At 51.8% G+C, this 15,355-nt stretch overlaps 1 protein-coding gene across 4 annotated transcripts; it reads left to right on the top strand.

The window, feature by feature from the left end:
• Positions 1–486: 486 nt before the first annotated feature.
• Positions 487–15,234, top strand: UHRF1 (ubiquitin like with PHD and ring finger domains 1). Of its 4 annotated transcripts, none has more exons than XM_064734340.1 (17): positions 487–674; positions 1,484–1,646; positions 4,377–4,640; positions 5,387–5,559; positions 5,964–6,179; positions 6,316–6,422; positions 6,593–6,779; positions 7,469–7,592; positions 7,667–7,774; positions 8,540–8,644; positions 9,434–9,540; positions 10,028–10,190; positions 10,278–10,415; positions 10,743–10,854; positions 10,973–11,130; positions 11,376–11,474; positions 13,795–15,234. In XM_064734340.1, the coding sequence occupies exons 2-17, from the start codon at positions 1,494–1,496 to the stop codon at positions 13,939–13,941; spliced, it is 2,361 nt and encodes a 786-aa protein (XP_064590410.1). In that variant the 5' UTR covers positions 487–674; positions 1,484–1,493; the 3' UTR covers positions 13,942–15,234. The 4 variants fall into 4 exon arrangements, with proteins under 4 accessions (XP_064590410.1, XP_064590411.1, XP_064590412.1 ...); XM_064734341.1 differs by having other exon boundaries at positions 487–714; XM_064734342.1 differs by having other exon boundaries at positions 496–623.
• The last annotated feature ends 121 nt before the right edge of the window (positions 15,235–15,355 follow it).

Genomic DNA, 15,355 nt, shown 5'->3' with positions numbered 1-15,355 from the left:
TTGGGGTTAGTTGCTTTATTCGGATTGCTCTGTTTATTCAAATTCGGTTATTCGGATTATTCGGTTTATTCGGATTATTCGGTTTATTCGCATCAGGGTAGGGCCTGGAGACCCCCAGGGGGACAAGAGCCCTCTGGGAGCCCCCCAGGGTGAACAGGACCCCTGGGGAAGGGTGGCTGTCATAGAGGGGTCATTGGAGTCTCCTCTCCCTGGGGCTCACCGGGTTTTAGGACAATACCCGGTACCGTGCCCGCGGCCCCGGGGGCTCAGGGCTGATGGAGCCCTTGGGGATTCGGGGGGATTTGCCCTCGGTATCGCAGCAGAGCGGGGGGCCCCGGGCCGGGTCACTGGCGGGGATCCCCGTTGTCCCCCCCGGTTCCCTGCGGTTTTTTCCCGGTCCCGTTTCCCCCCCAGGGCCCCCCCAGCACCGGGAGGTGGTGGCGGCGGCCCCGCCCCGCCCGCGCGTTCCCGCCAGCGGCGGCCAATGGGCGCGCACGGGGCACGCGCGGGGCTTTTCCGCGCCAAACTCCAAAGCCCGCGGAAAGCGCGCGCGGCACCGGCTCCGGCAGCGCACCCGGTGAGTCCGCCGGGACACCTCAAACCCGGCACCGGCACCGCACCCGGTGAGTCCGCCGGGACCCCCAGCCCCAATCCCGGCACCAGCACCGCACCCGGTGAGTCCGCCGGGACCCCCCAACCCCAGCACCGCACCCGGTGAGTCCGCCGGGATCCCCGGCACTGTCGCCCATGGCGATGCCGGCGCGCGCCGGGGAGCGGCCGGCGGCACCGGGAGCGGGAGGGCAGCGAGGGGCGCGGGGGTTTCCCCGCCCTGCCCGGGGGGTGCGAGAAGCGGCGGGAGCGCTCCGCGGTTCCCGGGCGGTGACAGCTGGGTCTGGTGGCCCGGAGGGGTCGCGTCGCTCGGGGCTGCGACAGCGGGACCGACCCCCGCCCCCGACCGGGCCCGCGGGAGGGGGTGTGGCCGTCAGGGGCGGTGCCGGCGGCACCGGTGCCCTGCGGGCCCGGGGAGTGGCATCGCCCCGGGGGCTGCGCGGGGATGACGCGGCGGGGCTGGGGCGGGTCCGGGCGCGGCGGGGGTCGCTGACGCCCCGCGGTTCCCCGCCTGTCCCGGGCGGGTGTGCGGCCGGGGGGCCGCGGGCCGCGTTCTGCCGGTGACGGCCCCTTTAAGACCACGCGCTTCGCCCCCTACCCCCTTTATCCCCTCTCTCATTTGCATGATCGCGCGAGACTTGGCGCGTGGGCGCGGCGGGCGGGTTTCAATTGTGGCGCGAGATACGGCCGGCGTGAACGGAGCCGTTAGGCTCCCGCGTGGGAGGGCGGGGCCGGCCCCTCGCAGCCAATCAGCGGCCGAGCCGGCCGGGCCGCCGGCCAATGGCGTGCGGCGGACTCGTTAGGGGGGCGCGGCCGCGGGTGCGGGCCCGCCCCGGCGGTGCCGCCGCTGAGCGCGGTCCCATTCCCGGGGCAGCGCCGGCGCCATGTGGATCCAGGTGCGCACCATGGACGGCAGCCAGACGCACCGCGTGGACTCCCTCTCCAAGCTCACCAAGGTGGAGGGGCTGCGCCTGCGGATACACGAGGTGTTCGGCGTGGAGCCCCACCGGCAGCGGCTGTTCTACCGCGGCAAGCAGGTACCGGCGCGGCGCGGGCATTGACAGCCGGGAGCGGCAGCAGCGCGGTGCCGGACACCCCCAGCCGGGCCCTGCTCCCCTCCAGCTGGGGACGGGTGTTTTAATTTATTTATTTTTAATTGCATGGAAATAAGGGGTTTTGCTGCCATCTAGTGATCCCCGCTCCCTCCCGCGTCCGTGGGTTTGCCAGGACAGGAGCCCGCTGCAGAATGGCCTTTATTCTTACTTTCCTTTACTGTTTTCCACCTGATGTGTTGCTCTTCTGCCTTGACATCTTCTTTATGAAGTGTCTGAAAATTACCAGTGCTTTTTATGTTCTTTAAAGCGCTTAATGTTTTTGAGCTTTGCAAGTTTCACCGCTCTGAAAGCCATAAAGATCTAATTTTCCTTTGTAAATTGGGAAAAGCATCTCATGATTTTGAAGTTTCTCAGCTGATATCAAATTCTCACTAGGTACAGAACACTTGAGTGGCTCAGTGCTGTATTATGTTCTCAATAATACGTTTACTATTGCTGTTGCACAGCTGTTTTATTCCCTGTCAGTTCATAATGTAACTAAATTAGCAGTGAAGTCAATCAAAACCATTTGAAAATACAATTGCTGTAGTCTACCTAGTCCTATGCTGCTAAACCTTCGTGCTAGAGAAACTCCTGAGCTGGTGTTTGGTTGATCACAGGATTAATTTTAGGAAAAGCAGCGGGATGCTGAGCTGGCTGCAGATGGACAGTTTTTGCTAGCTGCTTTTCTTTCTGTTTTAGGCAGTCCTGAGCTAACTGTACTCTGTAATTAGCAGGTGTGGCTGTAGAACGTGGAAATACACCTGGACTAGCCTCAGTGTAAGCTCAGGTACCAGCTCTAGCATAAAAGGAGGCCTGGAGGATGGTGTAGCATCACCTTTCTGTTGGGTTGGTGTAGATTTGGGTGCATTAATGACCCATTTGTGTTGTAAATCGAGTGATAAGGGAGGTTGGTTCAGGGCAGGTGCCACCTGTCAGCCTGTCCCTGAGGCCTGGGGTGAAGCAGGTTTTCAGAAGTGGTGACTTTCATTCAGTTTGCCCTTGCCCTGCAAAGGGAACCCCTCCTCCTGCAGCTCCAGTGTTCCCTGGCTCGGGCAGGAACGTGACCCAGCCTCTCTTAGGCCTTGTTCCCACTGTGCTTTGTCTGGCTGTTGGAGCCCCTGCAAATCTTACCCGTGAGCGTTTGTCAGTGGGGTTAGGAAATTAGCTGTTAGTTCAAACCTGCCGCCTTTGTTTGAGGTTTGTCCTCGGTGCTGGGCTCTTCTTTCTGCCTGTGCTTTGAGCTCCTGTGGTTTCCTGTGCTGTTCCTGTGCTCCTCCATTTCACTTTGCACCTGTTGTCACTCGTGTCCTCTGCTGCTGTTCCCGTGTTGGTGACGCTGTGTCCTGCCTGAGAAGGAACAACCCATTCCTGGTGTGTTCTTCTGCACCTCGAGGAGTTTTCATCTCTGAACCAGCAAAAAGCTCAGACCTCTTCCTGTGCAGTCAGATTTCCAGGGATTGTTCCACAGCCATTTGATGCCATAAATCAGAATGGAATTATCATAGTGATTCCTGTGAAGTGTAAATTTTTGTGGTTTTGCTCTGCTTCCCCCTGATAGAGAACAAAGCTCCAGGGATTGCTTTTTCTGGTGGTTTAGGCTGGAAAGGGATGATCATTTCCTGTATAATTTCTTAGTCAGACCTTAAATATGTGGGGAAGCTTGTCTGAACTTCTGACTGCTCCGTGGGCTCCAGCCTTACATGTTAACTCTAAAATGGTTGTGCTCCTTCGAGCTCTTGAGAGGTTATTGAGGGGCCTCTTTCTGCCTCTGCACTTCTCTTTTTGCAGGGGCAGGGTCCTGGTTTGACTACAAACTGTGCCAGATAAACTCTTAGAATTAGAGGGAGTGTGAAATTAGAACACGCCAGGCTACGCTGAAGAGCGATCGAGCGGTTTCAAGTTGAATTGACTCTTTTTTTGATTTTACTTTCAATGGAAAAAAATGTGTGTTTGCTGGGAGAAAAGTGTGTGATTAACTCTGGCTTCTACTTAATGCTACGAATTATGGTGTAACAATTCGTAGCATTATGGAGATGGTGTAACAATAATCTGGATCACACACAATCAAAATATAAAGACAAGCTGCATTAGCATTTGGGATGTGTCTGAATTGAGGAAGAATTTTTTTTTTGTAGGTAATGTGGAATTATCTTTGAATCCTGATGGAAATGTGGAGGGCCTGTAGTTGTTTAATTGTAGGGAACGTGCTGCAAACTTTTCCAGATCTCCTAGAGGCTGGGTAGCGAGTCCAGAGCGGCATGGACGCCTTGCTGTGGCAGAGTGAAAAAAAAAGCATTTAAATATCAGGGGGCTGAGAGAGAAGAAGGGCCCAGATCTGGCTGATAATGGTTCCCAAGCCACGTGGTGGATGTTGGCGGGCTCTGAGCTCGATGGGAGGCTGGAGGCGGCGCGGGGAGCGGATCCGTGAGCGGATCCGTGAGGGGTTTGGTGAGCGGATCCGTGAGGGGTTTGGTGAGCGGATCCGTGAGGGGTTTGGTGAGCGGATCCGTGAGGGGTTTGGTGAGTGAGTCAGTTGGACGGATCCGTGGGGGTTAGCGGATCGTGGTTGTGGCGGATGTGAGGGGTTTGGTGAGCGGATCCGTGAGCGTCGTGGGTTGGTGAGCGGTCGGAGGTTGTGGTCCGTTGAGGGGTTCCCTGCTTTCCCTGCAGATGGAAGATGGGCACTCCCTGTTCGATTACAGCGTGGGGCTGAACGACATCGTGCAGCTGCTGGTCAGACAAAGCCCGGCCGTGCTGCCTGCTGGCAGCAAGGACAAGGACCCCGAGCTCTCGGACAGCGACTCCGGCTGCGGCTCCGGCCCCAGCGAGTCCGACAAGAGCTCCCACAACGGGGAGGCTGCGCTGGAGCTGGAGGGACAGCCGGGCACGGCCGCCCAGCCCGACTGGGCAGACCCCTGCTTCGGCCTCTACAAGGTGGGTGCTCACACGCTGGGAGCCCTCAGACCGCGCCTGGCCTGGGGAATTGTTCTCTGTGCTGGAGAATCGCTGAAAATCTGTCTCACTCCAGTTGTGTGGGCAGCGCCTTTCTTCCTCTCAAACACCCCGACAACAAAGACAGAAATACCAACCAAGCCACAAAGCAATTCAATGCAAAATGCTGTAGGTCCAAAAACTTAATTTTTTCATTTTGTCCTTTGAAATTAAACTACAATACACTATTTTTTTTTTAAAGTATTCAGAGTGTCTGGTTTGATTTTTTTTTTTACAAATTTTCCCAGTATTTTTTCCTGGAGTCACTACATTTGTCAAAGCTGAAACTTTCTTGAATGAACAAAAGAAAATCTTGAGCAGCTGTTCAGAATAATTTTATTTCTCTGTTTCAATGGGTTTTATTGCAGATCTAGTGATGTCTTTGCCAGGTTATGAGCAAGACACTTTGAAACTCTATTACAGACTAACCAGTAATGGTTTGGGCTCACCAGCAAGGCTGGGTTTACATGTGCTGGTGTACAATGGATTTATAACCTTACAAATTCAACCTAAACAGGTTGTAGGGCTGCACAACCAGGAGAGCAGAGAAAATATTAATTTTTAAGGTGATCAGTTAAATATCTTGATGATGGTGCAGTTTTTGAGATGGTTAAATCTTTAAGTAGATTGGAAATGAATGCCTAATTTGCAGATCCCTTTTGGTGAGCTGTGCTCTTGGCTCTGTACAGATCAATGACCTGGTGGATGCTCGGGACACGGACATGGGAGCGTGGTTTGAAGCCACAGTTGTGAATGTAACCAGGAAAAAACCCACCAGTGGATCAGCTGAGAGCTGCACAGACCCTGACCAGCCCACAGCTGTCCCTGAAGAGGATGTGATTTATCATGTGAAATATGATGAGTGAGTTTTGTTTTGTTGCCTTCTTGGCCAGTAAAGTCATTGAGGTCGTGATGTTGATGGGAAATTTTATTGCAGATATTGCACAAATTAAAACAGAACTGGGCAGTGACATAGTCATTATGTCATTGGGCCCTGGCAACTGTAAGGTTGTTTTGCAGTTGGAATTCCTGGGGGCTGGAATCATGTTTTTATGGATACCAGCATTTACAGGAAATGCTGGTGTCCAAGGGTTGAAGGGAGGCAATAATATCAAAGTCAGACTGGTTGGTTCTGGCTGTGTCTGTGTGGGAGGAGATTTTATCCTTGATGATATTCTTGTGTTGCACAGCAAAACCAACCTGTCAGCATAACACCTGTTCCTCCTGAGAGCTGAATGTGGTTTCTGTTGTGTCCCTCCCTTCAAGTTACCCAGAGAATGGGGTGGTGCAGATGAGCTCGGGCAACGTGCGGGCGCGGGCACGGACCATCCTCAAGTGGCACCAGCTGGAGGTGGGGCAGGTGGTGATGGTCAACTACAACCCTGATGAGCCCAAGGAGAGGGGCTTCTGGTACGATGCTGAGATCCTGCAGAAAAGGGAAACCAAAACCACCAGGGAGCTCAATGCAAAGATATTACTTGGGTAAGCTGTTCATGTGGGATAAATGGAATTTTCCTGCTCTGCTTCAGCTTTCTGAGGTCTGAGTGGCTCTGCTGGTGTCTGTGAACTTGAGCTGTGGGACACTTCCAAACTCTGATCTCTCCTCACCTTCTTCTAGGGAAGCTGGTGATTCCTTGAATGACTGCACAATTATATTAGTGGATGAAATCTATAAAATTGAAGAGCCAGGCACTGCTTCTCCCATCAGTTCTGGAACTCCAAAACGTGAGTCTGATGTGGAGTTCTTGCATGTCTGTCTTACCTTGTCATGTCCTGCCAGTTGTCTCTGTGAGGGTTAAAGGTTTAAGGACTCCAAGTCACATTCAGCTGTGCCTCCTTTGACCGTTTCCAGTGGATCTTGGCAGTGGCTGAGTGTGGTTTGTGTTTGCCCACAGGACAGAGTGGACCCGTGTGTAAAGCCTGCAAGGACAACCCAAACAAGACCTGCAGGGTCTGTGCTTGTCACATCTGTGGGGGGAAGCAGGATCCAGATAAGCAGCTCATGTGTGACGAGTGTGACATGGCCTTCCACATCTACTGCCTGAACCCTCCCCTCAGCAGAATCCCAGATGATGAGGACTGGTAGGTTCTGAGGAGGTGTGTGGGGTGTCACAGTTACATCTAATTAGGAGCAGGGATGTGGGTGTTTAGGGTTTTTTTTTTTAAACTTCATAGCTTTTCATGAGCTTAATGAGAGTAGGTTTTAAGCCCATGGCTTGCACACTCCTTTTCCTAGTTTTGGGATCTAGATGCTTTTTGGTTTACCTGCCTAAGGCTTGGAGCAGGCTGGGATAGAGGAGGGTGTTCCTGCCATGGCAGGGCTTGGAATGAGATGAGCTTTAAGGTCCTTCCACCCCAAACCAGCCTGGGATCCAAAAAGGACCAAATGAGAGCTTGATGCTGGGAGGCTTCAGCCGTGCAGTGGCTTTTAAGGGTCACTGCAGGCAGGCCCCATCATCAGATCAGGCAGGTTTGTGCATGAGAAATGTACAGTGAGAGTTTTGGGTAGTGAAATACATCCTTCAATAGACACAGAGCCAGTGAAATGCACTGGTTTATTATTGTGTTTCAACACTGTATACAATGATTTTGTATCACAGCTGTTTTCTGATACATCTGCACAGGAGCTGTTGTAGGTTAAATTCCAGTATGGAAAGTGTTTCCATGTCCTGTCTGGTTTCACATGGGGAAATTGTAACATAACTCACTGTGGTTGGAGGAAATGCTCCTAACTGAAGGCTTTGCTACTTGTTAATTTTCACTGACTTTAGGTATTGCCCTGAATGTCGAAATGATGCAAGCGAGGTGGTTTTAGCAGGAGAGAAATTAAAAGAAAGTAAAAAGAAACAAAAGATGGCATCTGCTAATTCCTCCTCCCGGAGAGACTGGGGCAAGGTCAGTCCAAAGCTGTTTTACTTGGAGTTGTGTTTGTTCCTTTGGGCTCTTGGCTGATGCTGCTCTCTGCCCAGGGCATGGCGTGTGTGGGGCGCACCAAGGAATGCACCATCGTCCCCTCCAACCACTATGGACCAATCCCTGGCATCCCTGTGGGCACCATGTGGAAATTCAGAGTTCAGGTATGAAGCTGAATCCTGGCCTGACCTGCTGTGGGGAAAAAAATTGGAGTTACCCAGCTCCTGCAAGAAACTGAAACAGTTAATGTGGAAATGTGTGTGTCACTGGATATATGGAAGTGCAGCAGGAAAAGAATTCTGGCTTTGTCTGGATCAAGTGTTCCATAACTAATGCTGCATTGTTGGACCATCAAGTGCTGGTTTATTTTGTTGTAGTGCTCTTTTTGGTAACTCAAAAACCCCAAAGCAAGTGGATTTGTTCCCAGTGGTTTGTCCTGGAGGTGTGCAGTGTGCCCTGCCAAGGGTGTCTCAAATATCCACGTACATGAAACAGAAGGTTTCTCATCCTGTTAGAAAGCTGGGGCAGAAAAAAGCACTGGCCTATCCAGATCTTGCCTTCAGGTATTGAGGGAAGGTTGCTATTACAACTCTTTCAAACTTTATACAAATATTTAATATCTGTATTATTCTTAAACACCTGGAGCCTTTTAATAAGCAATTTCAATTATAAATATCCAAATAGTTAGATTTGCACACAAACCTTATCCATGTGTTCAGTTTACTGATACAGTCAGTGCCTTATTTTTTAGAAGCATTTTTATTTTTCTTCCTTCTGTCTGGAGCTTTTTGGGGGATGATGGTGAGAGCAGCTTCCCCCTGTGACACATGGAAAGCAAATGTGAAGTAGCACAGTTGGTTCAGCTCAAACCCAGTGCTGGTGGGGCCTGTTGAGGGCAGGTGCCTCCAAAGCTGATTTTTGTCTCCCAGGTGAGCGAGTCTGGGGTGCACAGGCCCCACGTGGCCGGGATCCACGGCAGGAGCAACGATGGGGCCTACTCCTTGGTGCTGGCAGGAGGATATGAAGATGACATTGTGAGTGGATCCTGATTATTTATGCACAGAACCAAACAAACCTGTTAAAACTCCACACCAAACACTTGCCCAGCTTCACCCATTTCCTTCAGAAGCAAACAAGGCAAGGAAAAACTGCATTGGTCTGTGCCAGCCTGGGCCACAGGATCATCCCAACCCAGTTTGGTATCCCTGTGTCAGCTTTTGATCCCAGAGTTCTGAAAAAACTGCATTGGTCTGTGCCAGCCTGGGCCACAGGATCATCCCAACCCAGTTTGGTATCCCTGTGTCAGCTTTTGATCCCAGAGTTCTGAAAAAACTGCATTGGTCTGTGCCAGCCTGAGCCACAGGATCATCCCAACCCAGTTTGGTATCCCTGTGCCAGCTTTTGATCCCAGAGTTCTGAAAAAACTGCATTGGTCTGTGCCAGCCTGAGCCACAGGATCATCCCAACCCAGTTTAATATCCCTGTGCCAGCTTTTGATCCCAGAGTTCTGACTTTTCAAGGTCTGCCTTACACCCACATTGGAGCAGTCTGGTGGGCTGTGCTGCCAGCTGTTCACTTGCAGCAGATCCTGTGTGAGCCTGGGCTGCTCAGGGGTGTGACAGGGCAGCATTGTCACCGTTGTCACCTGGTCTCCTCTCCTGGCAGCCTGAGGGACAGCCAGAGACTGCCCCAGTCTGGGAGTTTAAATACACAGGAAGCATCTTTCCTTTTTGAGAATGCCCTGCTAAACCTACCTGATTAAAAGACTCCTGCTTTTGTTGAATTCTTTTTGTGACTGTGAAATCCACCCGTGTTCATTTCAGGATCATGGGAATTCCTTCACCTACACGGGCAGCGGGGGCCGGGACCTCTCTGGGAACAAGCGCACGGCAGAGCAGTCCTGTGACCAGAAACTCACCAACATGAACAGGTTGGCAGCGTCTGTGCTCCATTCTGGCCTCAGCACCTGGCACTCTGTCAGCACAGGGGTTGTTTGGGCTGTTCCAGCTTTGGAACAAGGGCCAGAGTTGGGTCTGGGCTGTGGTTTGGCTGCAGATCAGTTACAGGATGGGAATGCTCCTTTCAGTGCCCTGTAAGGGGACAGAGCTGGCTGGGGTTGGTGTCACCTGCAATACTGGCTAAAGAACAGAGCAATAAATTGGTGTGGGAGTTCTGCTCTCTGCTGGAGACCCTTGCAGCCCCTGGTTACCTCAGGAGACCAGAACATTTGTAATTCTGAGCTGTTTCACAGATAAGCCTGGACTTCAGTGGAGGAGCTGCTCTGGGCTGGTGCATTGGGGTCATGCCATGAACAATCGGCTGTGCCCCCATCAGGAGGGTCCCTGAGTGCAGAGCTGTCAGTGTCACACACAGGGCTTCCATGGCAGTCACACACTGACCTCTGGCCTCTCCTGCAGGGCCCTGGCTCTGAACTGCAGTGCCCCCATCAACGACAAGCACGGGGCTGAGGCCAAGGACTGGCGGGCGGGGAAGCCGGTCAGGGTGGTCAGGAACGTCAAGGGAGGCAAGCACAGCAAGTATGCTCCTCTGGAGGGCAACAGATACGATGGCATCTACAAGGTGAGGAGGGCTGAGCTGGGACAAGAGCGTGTGCTCGTGCCCAGGGGGCTTGGACAGAGGGTGATGGACTTGCTGTGGCTTTTGCAGGTGGTGAAATACTGGCCTGAGACGGGGAAATCTGGGTTCCTGGTGTGGCGTTACCTGCTGAGGAGGGACGATGAAGAACCTGCTCCTTGGACCAAAGAGGGGAAGGACAGGATGAAAAAGCTTGGCCTGACAATGCAGGTACTGCCCTGGGCTCTCAGCTTGATGGAGAACAGAGATTTTTCTCTTACATGCTCCTTAGCTAAAAATTGAGACTAATAAATGCTTCCAGTCTGCTAGGTTGTTTATTTTTATACATCAAGAAGCTAAAAGGACTAAACTCACTTTGTTTCTGGTATGGAATTTCTATAGGCTGTGAAGTGCTTCCCTACAGCAGGGATCTGTTGCTTAAATAGATGAAAAGTGCCCCTGGAGCAGTTCTCCAGAGGTCACTCTTGGACCTGGCTTGGTCTGCAAGTCTGACCCGGTGTGTTGGCATTGAATGATCTTTGATTTGTTTCCCTGCAGTATCCTGAAGGATATTTGGAAGCTGTTGCAAACAAAGACAAGGAAAAAGAAAATAATGGAGATGATGAGTTGGATACCCCAGGGAAAGGGAAGAGGAAAAGGAAATCAGCAGGTTTGTGGAGTAGGCAAGTGGATCTAGAAAACCTTGGAGGTTTTTGTGCATTTTACTTGGTTACTCTGTTCTGGTGGTTTTTTGGTTTTTAAAAAAAAATTTTTGTGTTTTCTTTCAGGTGGGGAGGAAACACCCGTCACCTCTCCAGCAGGGACTCCAAAGAAAACTAAAGTTGAGCCATACAAGCTGACATCCCAGCAGAAATCTCTTATAAAAAGTGATGAAGCCAATGAAAAGCTGTGGAATGAAGTCCTAGAGGCTCTCAAAGATGGACCGGTACGTTGGGCTTTCCCCCAGCTGTAATTGTGCTGCCCCCAGCCACAAACCCTTGGCTGAATTAAAGAACAGCCTCAGACCTAAAATTATTTATTTTAGTGTAAACACCCCCAGCAGGTTTAATGGGACAGGTTTTGCAAATTAAGATTTGTTGAGAATCTTTCTATGATCAATTGCATTTAATGGTGGGGGTTTGGGTTAATTTATCTTTCAGCACTAAGTTGATTGAAATGTTCTTTTTGCAGAAATTTCTGAATAAAGTGGAAGAGGCCTTTCTGTGTATTTGCTGTCAGGAGGTCGTGTTCAGGCCAGTCACCACCGTGTGCCAGCACAACGTCTGCAAGGTGGGCTGGGCTCTGCTGGGCTGGAATTGTTCCCTGGGAGGGTGGGCAGGCCTGGGATGGAATTCCCACAGCAGCTGGGGCTGCCCCTGGATCCCTGGCAGTGCCCAGGCCAGGATGGACAGGGCTTGGAGCAGCCTGGGACAGTGGGAGGTGTCCCTGCCATGGCAGGGGTGGCACTGGGTGGGCTTTGAGGTCCCTTCCATCCCAGCCAGGAATTCCCTGGTCTCTGCTGTGTCCAGCAGCACTGGCAGTGTGGCATTTAGGGTGTCTCCATCCCAGCCCTGATCTCTGCTGTGTCCAGCAGCACTGGCAGTGTGGCATTTAGGGTATCTCCATCCCATCCAGGCTGGAATTCCATGGTCTCTGCTGTGTCCAGCAGCACTGGGGTGGGATTTAAGGTCCCTCTATCCCAGCCAGGCTGGGAGAGATCAGTTCTCTGCTCTCTGCTGTGTCCAGCATCACTGGCTGGATGGGATTTAGGGTCTCTCCATCCCATCCAGGCTGGAATTCTCTGCTCTGTGCTGTGTCCAGCAGCACTGAGGTGGGATTTAAGGTCCCTCTATCCCAGCCCTGCTCTCTGCTGTGTCCAGCAGCACTGGGTGGGATTTAGGGTATCTCCATCCCATCCAGGCTGGAATTCCATGGTCTCTGCTGTGTCCAGCAGCACTGGGGTGGATTTAAGATGTCTCTATCCCAGCCAGCCTGGGAAGGTCAGTTCCCTGCTCTGTGCTGTGTCCAGCAGCAGTGGCTGGGTGGATTTAAGGTCTCTCCATCCCATCCAGGCTGGAATTCCCTGCTCTCTGCTGTGTCCAGCATCACTGGGTGGGATTTAGGGTCCCTCCATGCCCAGCCAGGCTGGGAGAGATCAGTTCCCTGCTCTGTGCTGTGTCCAGAGGCAGTGGCTGGGTGGGATTTAGGGTCTCTCCATCCCATCCAGGCTGGAATTCCATGGTCTCTGCTGTGTCCTGCAGCACTGGGGTGGATTTAAGATCTCTCCACCCCATCCAGCCTGGGAAGATCAGTTCCCTGCTCTGTGCTGTGTCCAGCAGCAGTGGCTGGGTGGATTTAAGGTCTCTCCATCCCATCCAGGCTGGAGTTCCCTGATCTCTGCTTTGTCCAGCAGCACTGGGTGGGATTTAGGGTATCTCCATCCTACCCAGACTGGAATTCCATGGTCTCTGCTGTGTCCAGCACCGCTGGGTGGGATTTAGGATCTCTCCATGCCCAGCCAGGCTGGGAGAGATCAGTTCCCTGCTCTGTGCTGTGTCCAGAGGCAGTGGCTGGATGGGATTTAGGGTGTCTCCATCCCATCCAGGCTGGAATTCCATGGTCTCTGCTGTGTCCTGCAGCACTGGGTGGGATTTAAGGTTCCTCCATCCCAGCCCTGCTCTCTGCTGTGTCCAGCAGCAATGGCTGGGTGGAATTTAGGGTCTCTCCATCCCATCCAGGCTCGAGTTCCCTGATCTCTGCTGTGTCCTGCAGCACTGGGGTGGCATTTAGGGTGTCTCCATCCCATCCAGGCTGGAATTCTCTGCTCTGTGCTGTGTCCAGCAGCACTGAGGTGGGATTTAAGGTCCCTCTATCCCAGCCCTGCTCTCTGCTGTGTCCAGCAGCAATGGCTGGGTGGGATTTAGGGTCCCTCCGTCCCATCCAGCCAGGAATTCCCTGCTCTCTGCTGTGTCCAGCAGTACTGGCAGTGTGGGATTTAAGGTCTCTCCATCCCAGCCAGGCTGGAATTCCATGGTCTCTGGTGTGTCCAGCAGCACTGGGTGGGATTTAAGGTCCCTCCATCCCAGCCCTGCTCTGTGCTGTGTCCAGCAGCACTGGGTGGGATTTAAGGTCCCTCCATGTCCAGCCAGGCTGGGAGAGATGAGTTCCCTGCTCTCTGCTGTGTCCAGCAGCACTGGGGTGGGATTTAAGGTCCCTCTATCCCAGCCAGGCTGGAATTCTCTGCTCTCTGCTTAGTCCAGCAGCACTGGGGTGGGATTTAGGGTCTCTCCATCCCATCCAGGCTGGAATTCCATGGTCTCTGCTGTGTCCTGCAGCACTGAGGTGGCATTAGGTATCTCCATCCCAGCCAGGCTGGAATTCTCTGCTCTCTGCTTTGTCCAGCAGCACTGGGGTGGGATTTAGGGTCTCTCCATCCCATCCCTGCTCTGTGCTGTGTCCAGCAGCAGCAATACTCCCAGCTGGGAGCGCAGTGCCCCTTCTCTCTCTGATCCCATCCCACGAATCTCAGGGCTGGCTCTCTGTGTCAGAGCTGTCCCCAATGAGCCCAGCTCAGCTCCCTGTCCCTGACCCTGCTCTCTGCTGTCCCCAGGACTGCCTGGACAGGTCCTTCAAGGCCTCGGTGTTCAGCTGCCCCGCGTGCCGCTACGAGCTGGGCCGCAGCTACAGCATGGAGGTGAACGAGGCCCTGCAGAGCGTCCTGGCCCAGCTCTTCCCCGGCTACGGCAGCGGCCGGTGATCCCCCAGAGCACTTCTCCCTCCCTGCCTCCCCCCTGCCTGCCACACCCACCCTGGGCTTAATTTAAAACAAAAAAAAAAAGGGTTAGTCTGTGTTTTCTCCCACCCGCCTCCCCGCATAAAAATGGTTTGAAGTCTTCCTGGTTTTGAAAACAAACCTGTAAACTCCAAGGATGATCCTGTTGTATGTTCGTGGGTTTTGTTTTTGTTCTCTGTGTTGAACTTTGCAATTTTATTTTTGGTTTTTTTCATCCCCTCAAACCTGCCATTCATCAGTACAGAATCATTTGTTTCTAATAATGGACTGAAAGTGCTTCCGGTGAGGCTGCTAATGATGAGGGAAGTTCTCAGAGTGCCCCTCTGCCCCCTTTATTTTTATTTTTTATTCCAAAAATGGCTTGGTTGCTAGAACAATCTTCACTGTCTGGGGATTTGGCCATCAAGGTAGACTCGTGCATCACCTTGGCAGCATTTTGATACTCAATTTGTACAAGATGGTTCCTGGCTTTGTACCACAAGTGGGTTTTTACTATTTTTTTGTAAGAACTGGGTTTTATACATTTGACAAAAAGCCATTTCCCGCTAATTTTGTATCTCAGAAGCAGAAGGCTGCTTGCTTAGAGCCAAGTGGTTGGAGCAATATGAAGTACTACCTCACTGGACTTCTCTTAGGGAAGGATTTGTTCAGCTGGGCGCTGTCCCCTGTCCCGAAATGCCATTGTGGAATATCCTAAAGCCATTCTTAAGTGCCTTTTGTCCTTTGCTGGAAGACTGGGCTCTGAATCACCATCAAGGTCTCCTTTTTTTCATAAGCACTGAATTGTTGGGACTTGCCAGCCGGATTCTTTGGGAGCGTGGATCACTGTAGCTGTGTGTGATTAGTGGGGATTTGCAGAGGATCAGGTTTCCTAGTTATAGGTGTATTGGGGAGTTTTTTTCTTTGTTCACTGCATTTCTACTTGGAAATGAAAAATAACCAATTCTGGCTTTTGTATGAACCATTTTGTATTGGCCATGCCTGGAGAAGGCTCCCTTGGTCTCCCTCTAACATTACCAAAGTTTGCAGTTTGATACCTCAGCAAGACAGGGATGTTTTTAATCACACTTTTCTGCAGACAGACTGGAACAATTGTGCCTATTATTGGTTTCCTCAAATCTTACCCTTTGCAAAGTGATTATGTTAATATGTTAGGGAAAAAGACCCTGCAACATTTTATACGTTTTTTGGTGAATTTGTCAATTTTTTGTATAATGTGCGAGTTGATGTTCTCAAAATAAATATCTTTTCAGATGAGTTGTTGACTGTTCTCCTTCAATTCTTTTGATCCAGAGTGCGTTTCCAGACCCAGTTCCTTGTGCAGAAATTTGAATTTATGTTTGAATTTATGCCCCATTAAGCCAAACCTTTTATTTTT

This window comes from Zonotrichia leucophrys, chromosome 28, assembly GCF_028769735.1.
Source record: "Zonotrichia leucophrys gambelii isolate GWCS_2022_RI chromosome 28, RI_Zleu_2.0, whole genome shotgun sequence".
Taxonomy (NCBI): domain Eukaryota; kingdom Metazoa; phylum Chordata; class Aves; order Passeriformes; family Passerellidae; genus Zonotrichia; species Zonotrichia leucophrys.
The sequence above is the reverse complement of the archived record's forward strand: the minus strand, read 5'-3'. Positions and strand labels throughout refer to the sequence as shown.

What these genes read in the sequence shown, in the direction of transcription:
- UHRF1 (XM_064734340.1), top strand. Translation starts at nt 1,494, where the DNA reads ATGTGGATCCAGGTGCGCACCATGGACGGCAGCCAGACGCACCGCGTG. An exon ending in CAGTTCTGGAACTCCAAAAC is followed by an intron (nt 6,423 to 6,592) that starts GTGAGTCTGATG and finishes GTTTGCCCACAG; the next exon opens with GACAGAGTGGACCCGTGTGT. An exon ending in AGCTTGGCCTGACAATGCAG is followed by an intron (nt 10,416 to 10,742) that starts GTACTGCCCTGG and finishes GTTTCCCTGCAG; the next exon opens with TATCCTGAAGGATATTTGGA.